Source organism: Coenobita brevimanus, chromosome 25 (assembly GCF_032717465.1).
Source record: "Coenobita brevimanus isolate Jiangsu-jjx chromosome 25, ASM3271746v2, whole genome shotgun sequence".
In the NCBI taxonomy this organism is placed as follows: domain Eukaryota; kingdom Metazoa; phylum Arthropoda; class Malacostraca; order Decapoda; family Coenobitidae; genus Coenobita; species Coenobita brevimanus.
The window spans coordinates 8,821,860-8,842,320 of NC_136978.1; the positions used below are offsets into that span (position 1 = coordinate 8,821,860).

Sequence of the window (20,461 nt, forward strand, 5' to 3'; positions counted from 1 at the left end):
GTGGCAAATTACATATGGCCACTCTCCCTCTTCTAATTATGGCTGACAAACTATTTACGCTATTCCAGCCATTCTCTAAAATATGACACAACTGGAAGGTCATCACAGGGCATATTGCATGAAGATAAACGGTAAGATTTATGCCTGCTAGCCTCACACACTGTGGCAGGTATATGTATACCATCTGCTTACTTGCTGTAGTGCTACCTTTAGGTGACTAAAAGTCAAATTGTTTCTTGTAGCTCGGGAAACCATTTACCACACTTGGGGGTAACCACATAACCAGGTGGATACCTGATAGCATACCATATTGGAGTTAAGGTGCTTCACTTGGATGTGGCCCATCATGGTTTACATGTGGGATGGTTTGGGTTTACTGCATACATAATGCCACTTGGGGATTAGTGACTGGTCTCCTTCACTTTAAATATCTGAACTAAGTAGTCTAGCCCTGGGACCCTGAGCTCCTGATGGAACAATAAAGGCTTCCCTTATGGACAAATGGATCAACTGTGAAATAGTGATTATGAATGGCATAAAATTTTTGCAGTCCCAATTTTGCCTATAACTCAAATCATTTGGAAGATGGTTGTCACATGGTCTGAAGGATGGTGACAAAACAAACTACAGTATGCCAAACAGTCTGACTGGTTCAAGGATAAACCTCAAGTTTTTCCAGCTTCAGGGTGGATAGTCTAACTAATGCACAACTGACTCCCAAAGGAAAAAAAAAAGTATTAATTATTATTACAGGTGTTTGTTCTGGCTATAAAAGAAGAAGAAGAAAAAAAAGGAATATCCAATCAGTCAGAGTTTACAACTATCATGACTAATCCATTCTCTGGAAGAAATAGACTGAGTTATCTTACTCAGGCCAACACCTAATTATTCTGCTGAGAAGAGAGAAATCCTCTTCAGAGCGTAACAGTATGCTGTATAGTTTAACCTGTTGGGCCTAGGGATTTTTTTTATTTATTTATTCTTGCTCTTTCCTGATGATTTTATTCTACTTAAGATGGACTTTTCAAGCTGAAGGAGTTAGATTACAGCCTTATTAAATCCTTTCAATAAGAGGCCTTTCCTAAGGTGAATGAAATTACCTGAGAGCTGAAGGAATTAACTAAAAATGGGCAACACCCAGATTCAAGGGGTTCCGAGAGACTTTCAAACGGAGATGTCAGATACAGCTATTATTAACGTCTTCACCCCAAGATCTTACTTGAATTTAAGAATTTATCAGACATTATCAAGAACAAAATTAAAATTACATTCTCAGAATCATGGGGTTAAATTTTCAAGCCATTTTCCCACAGTCATGGCACAAATTCCAAGATCCGACAATAAAATAGGTACAGTAAGACCTTATTCTAATTCACAATTTTTTCCATTCATTTTTATTTTAAATGCACTGTTAGCTAGAGAAAAGCTGCCTTGTAAGTTAAACCGCTGATCATGAAGATGGTCTGGAAATTTTTCCAAATTTATAAAACTAACTGTAAGGTAAGTTGTGATTTGGAACACTCTCATGCTTAAAATGAGGACTGCCTAATGAAATAATTGTGATATATTAAGAGACACCCCTGATTTAATAAAGACTAGCTGTATTAGCTTAAAAATATATACTGTATAAACATATAAAAATATCGTTTCATTTTTGTTTTTGAAGGCTCCAACATGCTTGTATCCGTCAGCCTTGGTCACCTAATGAAGGCTCTCCATGCTGCTCGATCTGTGGCAACCTCCCTATTCAGTCCCTTAGCCCTGAGGTCACACTTAATGACCTCGTCCCACGTCTTTTTCGCTCTACCCCTTGCAACCCCATCCCCAATATTAACGCTTCTCACTTTCTACACCCAATTATCATCCCTCATACTCTCCACATGCCCAACCCACCTCAATCCACCTCTCCTCATCACAACACCAATACACTTCACTCCCATCCTACCTCTCAACTCTTCCACCATAAACCCAGCCCCCCCAGGCCTGGAACACCGGGACGCAATGCACATCCACCTAATACACACACGCACATATATATATATATATATATATATATATATATATATATATATATTAATCCCTGTACTATCCGGACTCCCCCGGACATTTTGGGCCCGGGCCTTTGCCCCCCCCTCGAAGGAAAAAAAATCCGACATTTTTCAACCGTACTTTGAAATTGGCGCACAGCACCAACCAGCTGTGTTAACGCTCACTGCTTGCTTCCCCCATCCATCCTGGCCACCCCAGTTACCACCTAACTACCATCCTGACTACACGCTCATTCAATTGATGCCGCACGTGCTTATTTCTGTGAAAAACAGTGAATAAACTGCAATACCTCACCACTAGACCACATGGGAATTTACAGTGTTATGAAATTAAAATTCAGAGTGCAAAGATTAAGTACAGAGTGTAAACTGGTGGTTTAAACTGGCATGGTGCAATCAAGAACAGTATGTGCAGTGTTAAACAATTATAACTCATAGTGCAAAGGATTAAGTGCAGCACAACACTGGATTACTGTATGTGCTTCAAGAGCATTTTCACCACTGCCAGAGCCTTAAAGGAGGTGGGTTAACCTTCGTAACGAACAGCCACGGACGTGTTGTAAGTACCCTATACACTGGTAAATATTTTCCATACTCACTGCTAATTCCTCATTCTCTGATTCCTTTTCATTTATTTCATACTTTCTGTTCCTTATTTGTGTGAACAGGGTCTTAAATAGATGCTATGCATGTCCAGTAGAGAGTTATGTAGGTGGTTTTCTGAGTTAGGCTGGGTTAGGGTCCGTAAGTGCCAGTCCAGGAGGCAGGGGCCTACTACCCGGACGGACCCATTTTCCGGACATGCCTTTGGCTCTATTACATCGGATAGTGGTGGGATTACTGTATATATATATATATATATATATATATATATATATATATATATATATAAATTATACAAGACTTGTAATTATTTATATATATATATATATATATATATATATATATATATATATAACTTTTACAAGACTTGGAATAAGGACTGCCTATCCTAGCTGAATGAGAAAATGGTGAGATTTAAGATAAACCCACCATCTGACTAAAGGGTTGTTGTGTATGAAGTTACATTTCCCTTATCAAGCATCTAGAGGGTCTCAGGTACAAATACTACGATTTCCTTGGTAGTAAAGAAAGCCTTAATGAAAATCACTGACTACACCTACTTTTTCTATAATCCTCCAAATCAGTTGACCTGGAGCTCAGTAGGGATATTCAAAGTACCGTATGCACCTGACACTGCTCAGCTGTGTCAGGTGCATATGGTTAACCAGTGTTTACTTTCTACCCATACATAATCATTCTGTCAACCACCTGCTGCCTTATCTCTTTTTTGTTGCGTCTTTTTGGTCCCTAGTGCTTAAGTCCACTCCTGCTCAGGTCCTCATCCTCCTCAAGTTCAGGAGCTTCTCTGGGACCAGGGTGAGTTACCTTCAGGCTTGGTTTTTGCTGTTTGTATGGTCTCTTGTGTGGCACTTGTCTCTTTCATAGCAACAGCTCCCTTGGACTATCCTTTTCTCCTTGTCTTCTGTTTTCTTTGCATCCTTGCTCTCCCTTTCTAGGTGCACTTTTCCATCCTTCTGGTATGTCTGTCCCTTTCTTGCCTTCAGTTTTTACTTAACTTGTTTTCTGTGTTTTGGGGACTCTTGTGGTTTTTGTGCATGTGCCTTGTTCTGCATTGTTTCCTCCATTAATTAGTAGCCTCCAGGCTTGGGCTTTCTGAGTCCTGTCCCCCCTTTGTCCCAGTGTCTGGTTGCCCAGCAAAGTCACACTTAATGGAATTGTCTCAGCTTGCTCCTGGCACATCTGCTTGCCCTATGACCCCTGTGTCAAGTTTAGGGCAGTGGTTTAGTATGTCCCATTCTTGATGACTGACAGGCTCTCAAAATGAGCTCAAACCTTGCTTAAGGCATGTCACACTTGAATGTCACCCACAGCTTCAGACTCCATGACTCAGAATGAGGACTACCTGTGCTAGTTGAATGAAAGAAGTTGTGATATTTTACAAGACATCCCTGATCTATAATGAGAAGGATTGCCTGTACTAGTTGAATGAAAAAGAAATTTGTGATATTTTACAAGACATCCCTGACCTATAATGAAGAGGACTGCCTGTACTACTATAGCTGAATGAAAATAAAAAATATTTTAATATTATACAAGACATCCCTGACCTATAATAAGGAGGAATGCCTTTACTACCTGTAGCTGATATGCAGTATTTTAGAAGACATCCCTGACTTCCAAACAGGACCACTGTCTGTTATCTTAATACTAATAAAGTATACATACAAACATCTTGAGTGGAGACTTACCCATGCCAGGAACTGACTTCTTCATGTAAACAAGAGGGAAGTAGAAGAAGAGTCCAGCAACAATGAAGAGGGTAGCGTAGAGGTATTCAATAGCAGGGGAATCAATGATGGGGCCCACCACCAGGTACACTGAGATGATCAGCACCACTATTGGGATCCCAATTGGCACCTGAGGGGGGAGGACAGTCACAGGTTCTTTTCAACCCAGCATCCAACAAAGTAATTCTTAGTTTACTTTGGCTACCTTCAGATCATTTTGTTCAGTTTTGGAGAGGTGTTAAGAACTAGAGGGGTTAGATATAGCCTTCATTTACCCCTTCACTGCACAGAGTGTCCTTAAAACTGAATAAGACTGAAAGGATTAATCACTACACTAAATTGTGTCTATCTCATTTTAATTTGGCAACTACCAAACTATTTTATCAAAGTTTGGAAGAACTTCCAGCAGCAAGGGGGTCAAAAATGCTATGTCTAACTCCTCCAGTTATTTTCTCCATTAGGAAAGGACTTCCAATAGTGAAGGGGTTAATCATGGCTATATCTAACTTCCCCAGTTCCAGAGAAAAAATTATATTTTAAACTAAAGATCTGGAAACAACAACAATCTAAAACCCCTAAATCTCTCTAAAATGAGTATACAATTTGGGATAACAAGAACCAGATAAAAAAAAAAAAAGGTCCTATGGTTTGAGGGGTGAACTGATAAACTGGCAAGTTCTGACAGCCATCTTTTTCAACCAAATAATGAACTTCTAAGCTCAGTATGGCTACAGTTTCTTTTGTGTTGATTTTATTACTATATTTCCATACTTATTAACAAATGCTCTCACCATCATTCTGTGATGCCTTGTTTTGTCCTGGGACCTCCCTCCCAACAAACAGGAGATGGCCATGGCAAAACCAGCTTGAGAAGATTACTTTATCTTTAACCCTTGCTAAGCTGCAGACCTCATATAAGGCTCAATGAAGATCTGCACGGGCCATGATGCAAGCCTCATATGAGGTACAACAATATGGGTTACAAAATAATGACTCAGGGGAGTCTCCCTCCCCATCCCCCTGCCCACCGCCATCCCTGCTTGGTGCCCTGCCAGCTGCTTGCCACTCACTTGCCCAGAAGCATCTCACACCGCATGTCCCACCCACATTACCTTCCTGCCTGTGATGTTTGCTGTCTCATTTTTAAGCAATGGCATTGTTTATAAGGATAATAACATTACCTATGGTGTTTCTGCATCAGTCTTTACTGACTGAGTAAGGTATATACAGGGGCGCACCCAGGAATTTTCTAAGGGGGGGGCATGTAGTGAGGTGAGGTCAGGTAATCCGATAATTAGTGGGAGGTCATATGCAGGTTTAGAGTCAGAGAGCTGCTGGCTCATGTGTTACTCTTTGTTTGTAATTGCCAATTTTTCATGTATTGCTGTTATCAAAATAAATATATATAAATTTTTAAAGAACCCAGAGAGCTAAGGGGGGGGCCCTTGGCCCCCCCCCCTGTGAGCCCCTGGGTATATGAGAGTTTGGGTTTGGTTCCAGAATGCATTTCTGGCTTTTCTTCAGTATCTTATGGGGAAAACTGCTTTAAAATCCAACATACTCAATGACTGAACACTCCCACTAGTACACAACACTGCCAGATATTGGGGTATGGGTGTATGTGTATTACAGGGAACTTGTGTAACCAATAATTTCATGAAATCCCTATAGAATTAGTGAAATGAGTTGAAATTAGGATGGGTTAATAATGGTTAAGTTAATTTAGGCTGCAGTTAGGTTAGGCAGGGATAATCTAGATTAAGTTTAGGTTAGGTTAGGCTAGGTTAGTTAGTGCAGGTTAGGTCAGGTTAACTTAACTGAGCACTTTTTTTTTTTTTTTTTTTTTTTTTTTTTTTTTAATGTGTCCGACTCTGGGCAAAGGCTTCAAGGCCTATATCTCGGGGGCAGTAGCCTATCCCAAGGCCCAGTAGTCCTCCTACACCTCCACATGTTAGCATAACTAAACTAACATAGACAAAACAGAACAGTTTAAAATAAAAAAACAAACCTTATAGGGCCGGTGAACATCCCTCATGGTGTAGCGCATCACGAGCAAGGCAACCATGGCACCACCATAGAAAATCCATGCCGTGAAGCTAAAGAAATCTATTAGTGAGCCAATGTCCGAGGGTATCACCATGATCAGTGCGATGGTAGCCTGGAAAAATGGTGCTGTCAGCAGGGTGAGTCAATTTGGAGAAGCACATGTATAAAGTGAGGCAGGATCCCATTCTTACATGGGAAAAAAAAGTCAGGACAATAATAATAATGATGATGATGATGATGATTTGAATTCATAAGCCCTTTGAATGTTTTAATTTTTCATCTCAACATACTCTCAGCTATTTCCCAGTAATGAATATATGTTCAACCAAGTTTTTATAGAACTTGAATACTGAACTACCAGATTCCATCAAATACATTAACAGTAAAGATTACTTGGTAGGCAAAACTTTCTGGCATTACAGGAAGAAGCAGTACCATATTCTCATCATTCTGATGTCTTCTTACTTTGTTCTTGCTTTTGTTAAACAATTTTACTGACTACAAGTATTCCCTCCTTGCACTGAAGGGATCATGAAGGCAATATTAGCCTCATCAATATGAAAAGTCTATCCTAAACTTAGTAAAATAATCTGGGCATGGCAAAAATGGAAAAAAAAAAAAAAATCACAATACTGAAGAGATTAAGCAGAACAAGAAAAATAAAACTTATCATTCGTATTTACCTATTTGTAGTACACAGGAATTAAGCTGAGCTCATGTTCTACTGTCTCATTATCTATATTTATCCGGTCTAGTTTTAAACACATAAATGTTTTTTGCCTGCACCACCTCCTCATCTAAGTCATTCCAAGTGCCATTGCTTCTATTCATGTGTGTGTGTGTGTGTGTGTGTGTGTGTGTGTGTGTGTGTGTGTGTGGTTAATCTCAACTTACATTGAAGAGGAGGGCTGGAGATGGTGTGCGTTTTCGGGCATGTACATAAGACAACACGTCCACCATGTGTCCTTCACGTGCTGCCACGAAACACAACCTGACAACAGTACAACAAGATTAGTAAATAGAGATAAGTATACTGTAGGTGCAATTGGTCTTTATTATATTTTGGAGATATGTTCTAATATACTGTATATCAAATTTTTTCTTACAACTGGTCTTGTGAACTGAGGGAATCATGCAGAACAGCTCTCTGGGTAGTGAAAATTAAAAGTATATTTGTATGTAAATTAGTGTGTATTTAAGAAATTATATATGTATATATATATATATATATATATATACTGTATATATAGAGGGTATTCTGTACTGGAAGTCTTCTTTATGATTCACTACTTTGTTGCTCTATGTGTGGTTTAATTCCACTTACAGTATAATAAGGAAAAGTTGCTATTAAACTTTGGATGCTACCTATACAGCTGACCTGCAAGTCAGCAGTCTGTAAAACAGTAGCCTCCTTAAAAAACAAAGTCCATCAATCATATATACCCATACACCATTATCCGGCACATCGATAACCAGTGCTTCGCTAGACTGAACACAAGTTACAGGGGAACAGTTCCACAATCCGAACAATATGAATGTCCGTTGCCTCGCTAGTCCGACACCTCACCTTTCAAGCCCGACATCCCACCTCTCTCTAGGTTTTAAATGAGGCTCTCCCAGTCCTCCCATCCTCCCTCCATCCCCTCTGCTCTCCCCCCTCCCTGTCCCTCTGCTCTTCCCCCTCCCTCCTCTCCTCCCCCCAGCTCTCCTCCATCCCCTCTGCTCTCCCCCCTCCCTGTCCCTCTTCCCCCCCCATCCCTCCTCTCCTCCCCCCAGCTCTCCTCCATCCCCCATCACATTCAGCAATGCCAGGCATGTCTCCCTCTGTCCCCCTGCCCTCCCCCACTCCTGGTTGTCTCCCTCTCCATCCCCCCACCTTTCCCCACCCCCATTTGTCTCCCATGTGTGTGTGTGTGTGTGTGTGTGTGTGTGTGTGTGTGTGTGTGTGTGTGTGTGTGTGTGTGTGTGTGAGCATGGATAGTGAGTGAGTGGGTGAATGAATGAGAGAGAGAGAGAGAGAGAGAGAGAGAGAGAGAGAGAGAGAGACTAGGGGGGTGGGTGACAGGGCTGTTTGGCTTTCTTGTTTCCTTCCCTGTCCTCCACCCTCCCCCACCCCTAAGTGTCTCCCTCTCCCACCCCTGCTTGTCTCCCTCCTCATGCTTCTGCCCTCCCCCAACCCTGCTTGTCTCCCTCCCCATCCCTCTACCCTCCCCAACCTCCGCTTGACGCACTGCTAGCTTACTGCCCATACCCCCACCCTCCCCTAGCCCCACTTGTCTCCCTCCAGTCCCCCCACCCCTGCTTGTCTCCCTCCCCATTCCCCTGCCCATCCCCACCCCCACTTGGTGCGCTGCCAGCTGCCTACCTCTCAGTTGCCCAGAAACACCTCACAGTACATGTCCCACCCACAATACCTTCCTGCATTTTTTAGCACTGGCACTGTTTATAAGGATAATAACATTACCTATGGTGTTTCTGTGTCAGTCTCTATTGACTAAGTAAGGTATATGAGAGTTTGGGTTTGGGTCTGGAATGCATCTCTGGCTTTTCTTCGGTATCTTATGGGGAAAACTGCTTCAATATCTGACATACTCGCTGACTGAACACCCACTGATCCACAACACTACCGGATATTAGGGTATGGGTGTGCTTGAGAATGTTGTTACTTTATATTCACTGTTTCTCAATATTTATGAACTCTTACACAATATAATGTGCATACAATATCTATCTATTCTATCTATAGCCCGACGCCCTAATCCCGCAAAGGGTGGCCACAGACAAAACTCCTCCAAGTCGCTCTGTCATCCAGCATTTGACTACCCTCCCCCCAACTCACCCCCCCCTCCCTCATATACCTCTCAACTCCATCCCTCCACCTCATCCTCGGTCTACCCCTCCCTCTCCCTCCCTCCACCTCACCTACATACACCCTCTTAGTCAGTCTTTCATTCTCCACATCTCCAAACCACCTCAGTGTATTTCTCCTAATCATCTCAACCACATCCACATCCACCCCACAATGTTCCTTCACTTCTTCATTCGTCAACCTGTCCCTCCATGTCACTCCACATGCTCCTCTCACGTAACTCATTTCCACTGCTCTCACTCTTGACTTGTTCCCCTCTTGCAAGGTCCACGCCTCGCTTCCATACCTCAGGGTAGGGATCACAATACTATCATGCAGTGACTTCTTAACTTCCATACTGACCTCCCTATTTCTCATCACTGCTTTCAGTGAACCAACAACCATCCTTCCCTGCTGTACCCTTTCACACACTTCATCCCCCAAAGTTCCATCCTTACTCATCACACTACCCAAGTACTTGAATGCACTCACACTCTCCATATCCTCACCATCCAACCTCGCTGTACATTCTGTGACTTCATTCCTCTCAAACACCAAAACTTTACTTTTATTTACATTAACTTTCAGTTTCCTCCTTCTACACACTGTCCCAAATTTATTCACCAAACCTTGCAACTCCCATTCATCTTCACTCAACAATACTGTATCATCAGCAAACAGCAACACTGGAATCTTCCACATCTCACCTTCATTCATTAGAGCCATCCCCACATTCACTGCCCTACCCTGCACCTCCTTTACAACCCCATCCACGTACAGTATATATTAAACAATACATGTACAGTAAAAAAAAAAACACTGCACAAAAATATGACATTATAATGAATATCATACCAATACTACAAGATATCAATTCACACAAAGATGTGCAAAGGGAATAACAAACAAATACAACACAGTAATACAAATATTCATGAATGAAAATTATATAATTTACATTAACCTCTCCGGCCTCAGAATGTCATTTGTAAGTCAGTTTTATTCGGCTAACACGGGTACCACAGTCGTGAGGGAGTTGATGAAGGCTGCTATACCTGACCCCTCCAGATGAAAAAGTCTATCCTGAGTTGAATAAAGTTTTGTGGAGATACCAAGAATAAAGTGAACATTTTGTATTTTATTTTTTTTTATTATTATTTTTTTTTTAAGCTAAAGATGGCACCCCAGCAGTTATGGAGTTGATGAAGGTTATATATAACCATTCCAGCTGAACCAGTCTATCCTGACTTGAATAAATACTTCTGGAGATAGCAAGAATAAAATGAACAACATGACAGTATCCAGAAACTTGAGTTGATACAGTCATGCACAAGACATCATGATAACTATAAAGGACAGTCCACAGGGCCATATTTAACTAACTTAAGAGACTTTGTAATGCCTCTTCCATAGCACTGCATTTCAATATTATGCCTTAACATTCTCTTGCATTTTATTTACTGTGCATCAGTTAACCACTGAATCTGGGGATGTCTTTTCCATTATATTCCTGACATTTCCAGATGATTTTATTCAGCACAGACAGATGAATTGGAGGGGTTAAATAACACACAGCCTCAAAAGACCCCTTCAGTAAAACAGGTCTCCTCTGAATTATATCTCCTAGCAGCAGCAACCATAATGTTAAAAGATCACCTAGATTGAAAGGGTTAATACTGATATGGCTTCCTGCAATAACATACAAGAGGATACTGAGGTGTAGTGTGCAGGATTAAATGCAAAGGAAGAGGTGTTATGAAATCTTCAAGGCCATTTACAGTACGAGTCACACCATCAACACAAATGACAAACAACACTGTGGCAGTAAGTCTCCTTACCATGCATTCTGTTCTTATTTTTTTAATCTATTTTGTTTCTTAATAGTGTAATACACAAATGAGGGAAGCCAGGAACAGTATGGCATCAAATATGGCACGCACACACACACACACACACACATACAGTGTGTACAGTATATATATATATATATATATATATATATATATATATATATATATACACACACCCTCGATATAACAAACTAATTTGGGGGAGGGGTGGTTAGCTATATCCAAAAGTTCATTAAATATGAGGGGTCGGTATTTCCGAACTCAGTTCGCTATATAAGGGGAGTCGTTCAGTCCCATGTGCTCAAACATAACCTAAAGTAACTATGAAGTTTTACATGGAGAACTCAATGGTTTATGAACTTGTACAAGTAAAGACAGTATCGTAATACCTCGATATACGATACACCAAGATGCGATACCCCCGCGTAACGATGGGGGTAGAAATACCACCATACCCCGACTGACGACGGCCAAACCCTGGTTTAACAACGGGTTTTTATGTTTTTTACCTACTTTGATGATATTTTAGATTAAAATCGTGTGTTAAGGTTGATTTATAAACTGTTTTTAGACCTACATTAATGTGTGTTAGCAGGGGCGCACCTGGGGGGGGGGGGCTTAGCTCTCTGGGTCCTTTAAAAAATACTATTCCTGTTTTCTATCCGCTGGCTTTCTGTGCCTCCAACTGGTAAGATTCCAGTTAAAATTCTCTAAATCAAACTAAAAAAATTAAAGTTATGAGGAAAGACTTACAAGCAGTATTATGGTAATATCTACTGTGCATAAAATACACACAATAGCTTCATTACAACCAGCAAGAGGCTTATACAGATGTTTCTCACTAAAAGTTACTGTAGTTGCATTTCCAATTATCTGAGTTACTGATAAACATAACTCATTTCTCATAAAACTGTTCATCTTTCCCTACAAAGTTGCTTTCACCCTAGAAAACTGGATTCAAATCAGAAATGGCTGGTTGATACATACCTTCTTTTCAATCATGAGCTAAAAACATGCAACAGCACCAAGTAAAGTTGGATAGCACAAAGTGAAATTATGCCTGCATGCATCCTACATGTTGAAAGAACAGTCTGTACATGGCCAGTAAAACATGCAGGACACACAAAACTGCACCAATATAAAAGATGTGCAGGTCAAGTAAAAATGACCTGCACTTGTTTACCTTCCGGATGTGAAAGCAGTACCATTGGCAGCCCCAAAAGTTGAAAGGGTAACAGCCAACGGCATAAGGAAGGCTGCCCACCCCAACACCCGGTTCCCAAAGGTCTAGAGCACCCACCAGCAGCACAAGAGAATGCACAGAATAAGCAGCGTTAGTGGCCATGAGAATATGTCATAACTATCAGCCATACACAATGATTTTTTGTTTTATTCTTGCTCCCACCAGATGATTTTTTTTTTTAAATACTTCGGAGAGACCTTTCCTAAAGAAAGAGTCTAAGCACATTGTTTCCAGCTCCTTCTGTTTGAGAGGTTCCCCAAGATCAAGTAAAATCATTCAAAAGCAGCAAGAACAAAATACAGTACATCATTGAAGTCAATGCATTAAAACTTCAAATCACAATGGGAAATGGAACCCTCTACTTCTTTTATGGTATTTCAGAAGCACATGGCATAAATATCCCTGACTGCACTCTGTAATGCAGGATGCAAGTGTTCCATAACGATCAACAAAAATTACGTAGCTCGCCTTTCCCCTCGTGATTACAGTTTTAAGCATACAGCCATAAGTACTGGTACTGTATAAAAGAATAGGATGGGAAATGGAGAGAAAATCTGGTGACAGTGGAAAAGAGACAATAAAATAAATGTAGAAAAACATGGCACCTGGTTCCCAAAAAGTATGAAGTGCCCACTAGCAACAAACAGGATCGGAAGAAAAAAATCAGATTACAAGAGGATAAAAAATGATATACTGTATATAAACATAAGAAAATAAAGCAGTTGGTTCTCCAAAGAATAAAGCACTTACTGGCAACAAGGAGAAACCAAACAACAATCAGAAAGTATGATAACTATATAAATGTAGGAAAGCACAGCAGCCGGTTCCCAAAAGTGTAGAGCACCAGCTTGTACAAAAGAAGAAGCAAGACAATAAACAGAAAGTAAGACACTGAAATATATGTAGGAAAATAAAGCTCCTGGTTCCCCAAAATGTAAAGTACCCACTTGCAACATAAGTAAAGTGAAACAGTAAACAGAAAGTGTTACATGAAAGCTTATAAAGCATAGGATGAAATAAATAAATTACAGAAAACCATGATGAAATAAATTAGACTGACAACACATAATTCACAATTAAGGATGAAGGAGTTTAGATGACATGGTACAATACCAGTGAGGGAGCCAAGAATGAGTAACTACCTGTACAGGATGACAAAGCCTGATTCTGGTGGAAAAAGGAATGACTACATGCTGACAAAACAAGAACAAGTTATTGGTGAAGATGCAAATAATCAATGAAAACAAGATGACAGAGCTGAGGGACATGATACTGGTGAAGACTGGATAACTATGGGATGACAACTGAAAAACACAAAGTCCGTGACGGAGCTGAGAATGAATAACTAATGGATGGCAAAACCAACAAAATCTACCATGACAGTACCAAAACACACCAGATACTACAATAGCAGTGAGAGAGACCAGGATGGAACTACCCATAAAACCAAATCCGAAATACGAGAACTACAGTTATGGTTACACAGCTTCTTAACCTTTTCAGCCTGGTTACATCTTTCAGCTTTCCAAACCAAGCAAAACTCACTGGTAGATGCTAGAATAAAATAACTGACATCAAGGGACTGAAACAGATAAGTGTGTTGCGAGTGTGAGGTGTGCTGTTATTGTCATTGCTGCTGTTCATGGCCTCTGGCTTATCTGACCAAGAACCTAATGAACTACAAACATTTGGACACTTCAGCAAGGTGCTCCCAAGTGTCCTTTAGTTAAACTTATGCTGAAGGATCATCTGTTGTGTGAGGTACTATGACAAGATATGCATTACAGAGAAGGAAAAATATGCTGCATGAGTGAGAAGCTGGATGTAAATAACAGTGCCGTGATGAGAGGGTCAATATTACAGTGAGGGCAGAGTGGATGGGTTGTGACTATTGTTAGTGCTAAGGCTGCAGTACAGAAGATTGATAGTGCATGTGTGGTAAGTATATGGCTGTTGACGAGAGGTTATGTGTCAATGTCGTGCATGTGAGGTAAGTAAACTGTGCGAAATGCATTTGTGTTGAGTTAAAGGCATACACAGATGTTGATTAAAGTACCCCTGGGACTGTTTCATATCAGATACTTGATATAAAATGTGAACCTTTGAACATGGGAACCTTTCCTGTCTAGCATCCCGTGTGTGTGTGTGTGTGTGTGTGTGTGTGTGTGTGTGTTTAACTAGCCATATTTACCTAGTTGTGATGTACAGGATATGAGCTATGCTCGTGAGGTCCCGTCTCTTTTTCTCGATGTCAAATTCTGCTTTGAACTCGTTTAAGTTTTTGGACTGGACAACCTCTCTGTCCATGCTATTTCACATGTCTTATGCATCTATATGGAAAACTATATTTCTTGATATCCTTAAAGCAACTTGGCTTTTTCAGTTTCATTTTGTGTCCTTTTGTTACTCTCCCATCCCATACAAACAGATATTCTCTGTCAATTTTTTCTATTTCCATCCTGGCCCCAAACACTGTAATCATGTCACCCCTCTCTCTCCTTTCTTCTAAGGTGTGTGTCTGTGTGTGTGTGTGTGTGTGTGCGCGCGTGTTGTTTTGAGAGAGAGAGAGAGAGAGAGAGAGAGAGAGGGAAGGGGGGGGAACGGGATGATGACCGTCACCCCTCCTCCTCCCATATCTTCTCTACAGATATGTGGATATGTGTTTGTCTGCCAATTGCTTCTCTAACTTCTCACTCATATATTTAAATTTCTGAGCAACTATATACCTGAGAATATTTCCCAGGTGTGTGGTAGGTGGTGGCAATCATCATCTACTCACTTGTGCTGCCTACTTTGTTCTTCACCTTTATCGTTCTTTTTCTGTGTCTGTCCACCTCTCTTCCTATTTCTCCCATCTTTCCTGTCACTTTTTATTACTCATCTTTCCTTTTCAGGTAGTTTTAAACTGAGTGATACGCCTAATGGTTTCCTGTAAGCCAGGAAACCATTTACAATGCCTGGGTGGTAACCATATGATCAACCCATACGTGTTCTCTACATGTCAACAAATGGGTTGGCAGAAGGTTAGTGCCCATTCCCATAAAAAAACAAACTCAACGTCAAACTGCCACCCCTTACAGGATTATGGCATCTAGCTATTGTTAGATAGATAGATAGCATGTGTGATACATGAGATACAAGAGTAGTGATTAACATTTTCAGTCGTAGCCGGCCATATCCTGTGAATTCCCTTAAGGACACAAATTGCACAATAAACTATCCTAGGGAAGTGAAGGGATTTATACTCAACAGTTCATACCCTACAGTCACAGCACACACCTCAGGTTATAAGCTTTCCTACTCTTCAGATTGTTATAACCACAGACAAACCTAATAAAAACAACTTAAAATTCAAAGTTGCAATCCTGTAAGCACTGTATAGTCTCCCCTTAACACAAATTAAAATCCACACAGAGACACATTCATGAGTTGAAAGGTAAGTGTGTTGTGTGAGATGTGTGAGTGGTGTGCGCTGACCGAGGAGTATGTTTGTTGTTAATCATGTACTGAGTGAGGAGGCACATGTGTGCTGAAACTGATAAAATGAGGAAGTGGCAAATAAGTATGCAATGAGTGGTGTGTAAGTACTGTATATTGTGCGAGGTGCATGTCAGTGTTGTGTAACAAGGTAAAATTACCATGATGGCAGAATGAATGTTGTGCGAGTTCTAATATATAATGGTATTGATTTCAAGAAGGGTTATGTCTTAGCTGGAGCATCTATATTATAAAGTATATTACTCCTGCAGAAACAGTGCCTTCTATGGAAGGTTCACTAGGTGCAGACACAGGTTGGTGATTGCAGATAGCCAAGACTGCTGCAACATCAAGTATGTAATCACACAGTGAGATGCTATGCAGCACAATGCTTCCAAAAACTATCCTTCCTTCTCCATCTTTTTTATTCTGAAATTGGATGAAATTTTGAAACTGCTGTATTTTCTAGTAAATATTCATTTAAATGTATGCCTTCTGCTATTTTTACTAATACACTCTCAAGAAAGAACTTTACAAATGAAAGACTACAATGAGAAACATATTCCTTTTGGAGGGGGGGGGGGGGGGAGAATCAAGGTGAAACCATCAGTCACCTCAGTAAGGATGCTTTTTGGAGACATTGTAAAGTTGTGGATGAATATATCACCCCAGTCACTCCACTTTTTAGTGGAAACTTTGCTGGACTTCAAAGATCGCACAACTGAGCAATGATAATCAATGATCCCTGTCTCTACTTCTCATAATGAAGTCAGTATTTATGTCTAAACTGTACACCAGACAGACCAAGGCCCTAACATCAAGAACCACAGACCCATGTTAGCTGCCTTGAGATGATTATCCCATCACCATTACAAAAGGAAAGCTGATTCTCCTCTCTTTTGAAAAGTGCCAGAAGACAGGCAGGACAGCAAGCAGACTCAATGCTGAACAGACCTCCCTGCTGTAAATGCTGATCCATTGGCAGCCCCGAATGTGGACATGGTGACAGAAAGGATCATGAGCATCCTTCCGGCAAATCCAAGCAGCTTCTCACCAAACAACTACAACAGGTAGGGAAACATGGGATGGGAGAGGAGGTTATGAGGGATATATTAACCTACATCAGACAGAGCCTTTAGTAACTGTATGGCAAAATTAATTCCATAAAATAATTATTGTTACATTAACTAAAACTTCAAAACAATTTTCAGCAAGGTGAAACAGATTATGCAGGAAAAATACATCATATAAAAAACTAAGTATGGTAGAATAAATAATGCTGAAAATAAAAAATAAAAAATACTTTAGCATGGCAAAACAGATTATGCAGAAAAAATACATCATATAAAAATAACTAAGTATGGTAAAATAAATTATGCGGAATATATAAAATAAAAAATACTGTAAGAATGGTGGAGCAAAGTTCTGTATGCAGAAAAAATATACAACATAAATGAAAAACAAATAATGAAAATAAAAACTGTCAAATAAAACGTCACTTCTCCGAAGCAACACTGCTGTTGCCAGTACTACTTGCTACAGATATGCACTGGGGAAATGCACATAAAGAAAATTAACATAAATTGAATACTACTTGATAAATGAAAATTAGGAATATATAATGTATAATGCCTTGCCAAAGAATAAAAAAATTAAACTGAAGTATAATATACTACCCAACGTTGCTTAAGCAACACTGGGTCTGGTTAGTACTTGGATGGGTGACCGCCTGGGAACACCAGATGCTGTTGGCATAACTCCCTATGTGTCAAGTGGGGTTGTTGGAGGATTAGTGCCTCCCTGTAAAACAATTAACTCTAAGCCCTTGGCCACCCCGTTTGGGATACATGGCGTCTGGCAATGAATGATAATATACTACTGTACACTGTTTCTATTTCTATAAAAAAATAAATAAATAAATAAAAAATCAGACTGATTATCAAGATGAACCCCCCCCAAAAAAAAAAGTGAATATGAACATGACCCAGTCATACAGCACTACATTGCACCACACCAACACTACCAACTAATAACAAAAATAGTGAATAAAAAACTTTTTTTTGCATTTGCTTGAAATAAGATTCTGGCAGAAAAATAATATCTGCTGAAGGCCAAATTACATTAACTTCTCTGATATGGTGGTCTTTTTTTATATTTCACTCTTGCTACTACCAAATATTTTATTTTATTCAATTTTTGGGAAGACCCTAGTGGTGCGGGGATTTTGCAATTATGGTAGGTGGAGGTACTCACCATCCACTCACTCAAAGTAATGCTGCTCTCAGGTGCCTGTCTTTTCCTCTCTTCCTTCCTTCCTCTTCTGTCTTTCCTTCCTTCATTCTTTCCTCTTCCTTCTGTCCACTGGTGACTCTACACTGAGTGATATGCCAAATGGTTTCCTGTACACTAGAATACCATTTACTGTGCTGAGTGGTAACCACATAACCAAATTATGGCACCTGGTGGTTTAATGGGTAATTAGGGAGCTCCAATTGGACTGAACCAGTGCAGGTTTATATCCAAGGGATGATTGGGGTTTATTGCTCATAATGTCATTCAGGGATGAGAGATGGTGGTCACTCTTATCTTAAATATCAGGACCAACTTGCCTAGCCCCGGGCTCCTACGCTCCTTGTGAGGCGACACTGGATTAGATGATGATGATGATAATTAACCATTCCATTTCTAAGGTACTTCCCAAAACGAAGTAAAAGTGCTTGGAGATAGCATGAATAAATTAAAAGCAAAGTCCCTGACTGATTGATTGATTGATTATATTAAAAAAGAACATGGCAGCACAACAAGAGTCACTGCCACCATACAATAATATTAACAACTAAGTCCCTGATTGAGAGGTTTACAAAACCTACCCTCTAGCCTGCCATCAACACACTCACCACAGCAACAGTCTCAGAAGCTAGCAACTCCTCTGGGCTCATGACGGCCAGGTAGGAAACGTTGACCAGCAGGTAGCATACCGTCACCAGCGGCAGGCCTATCAAGATGGCACGAGGAAGGTCCCTGCAGAAATGACAGCTACAGAAGGTACCTTTTTGACATTCTTTTTTGTTATTATCCCTCTGGATCACCTGAATATAGTATAAGAAAAGGGTTTAGAATGATGATAATTATTACTATACTTAAGAATCTGGAGGGCTGAATGGGATACAATCGAGATGCTGAATCTGCTATGATTTAATGAACCTTTTGGAATATTAACATGCAGTAGTATAATCGAGAGGCATTTTATGTTACCCTGCAACTGCAACACAGACATGAATGGGGTAAGCAAAGAGCTTGTAGTACAAACATTACCCAAAGGAGTGAAGAATGAATAAGAATGCAGGGTTCTACGAATGACTGTCTGACCACTGTACTGCATGATGATGTATTATTGTGGCCAGAAGAAGTGATCCACCCTCCTCCGGTCAACCCCTGACTGTTGCAGCAGCTATCATGACACCTGCAATTGCCTGCTTTACATTTATGCCAATTTATGGTTTGTGTTAATCAGTATAACGGAAGTAACATTTATGGAAAGAGTAATGTATGACAACAAGAATATGTGAAATATGGATTTTTATCACTGTACAATATTATTTTCTTTATTTCTATATTAAGATGCAGTCACACAGGCACTTGTCCTGGCTGAAAATCACAACCGGTAAACTGCCTTGCCAATTTTGGGGGAATCTGCTGCCAGTTTTGGTCAAATGGAGATCAGCCGAATCTTGTACCATGTCGGCTTGTCTGCTTAATTCAGCACTGACACCAAGTAATACATGTACAATGACAACAACTCAGAATCCTCAATTACATGTAAACACACACACACACACACACAAAAACACTGAAATGGATGAGAACACTGTAGTCTAAGCCACAGAAAAATGAACAAAAGAAGAAAAAAAAGAGAATGCCAAAATAGTGGACTTGCATTGTGACCTCACTAGCCCACTGTTTAAAAGGCGTTTCCCATTTCCCAAACCCACCTTTGGTTTTTCTGTAATGCCCTGTCATGACTTGTGTATGCCTACTTCTGAATAACTAACTGATTGTGTGCATTTATGTACAATGAACTGCTGATTACATAAATATTTAATTCCAAAGTAACATTTTAGACAAAATCTTCAAAACTGTCTTTACAATACTATCTACACAGTTTAAGATGGCATTTACTACCCCTGCCACTCAACACAATTGAACAAAATGAATTTGTCAGCATACAGAACATGAAAAACTTTTCTACAGCCTCATAAAAGTCTCAGGTGGAGCGCCAGCAGACACCTTGAAAGCATGTGTTGCCAAGATTCGGTAACACAAGCAGAGGACTGTGTCTCCAAAGTTTCTGCAATTCTAGCTGAGTTTCCACTAAGTTTATCTTGAGGTGATGCTGCCCGCTCAGGTCAGCAATTTTCCACCAGGATAAAAACCCATGTCGTAAGAACCGAACTAAAACTTAACAAATTAATCACTGGTCTGGGCGAGATTCGATCTCAGGCCCTCGCGCTTCATAGGTGCGCACGTTACCAGTGAGCCAAAGAGAGGATGCCTGCCTTGCCTCTAAGCAATGTGGGCTTTTATACATCCCATTACAA

At 40.3% G+C, this 20,461-nt stretch overlaps 1 protein-coding gene across 1 annotated transcript in view; it reads right to left on the reverse strand.

Annotated features, from left to right (window-relative positions):
- The window catches only part of sbm (L-type amino acid transporter sobremesa), a 79,265-nt gene that overhangs the window by 2,239 nt on the left and 56,565 nt on the right, over window positions 1-20,461 (reverse strand). The window contains exons 7-11 of the mRNA XM_080267916.1: window positions 18,761-18,884; window positions 16,818-16,924; window positions 7,340-7,436; window positions 6,408-6,557; window positions 4,361-4,529 (exon numbers count right to left, since the gene is read on the reverse strand). Of these exons, the coding sequence (XP_080124042.1) occupies window positions 4,361-4,529; window positions 6,408-6,557; window positions 7,340-7,436; window positions 16,818-16,924; window positions 18,761-18,884 (647 nt within the window). The remainder of the gene's footprint in view (window positions 1-4,360; window positions 4,530-6,407; window positions 6,558-7,339; window positions 7,437-16,817; window positions 16,925-18,760; window positions 18,885-20,461) is intronic.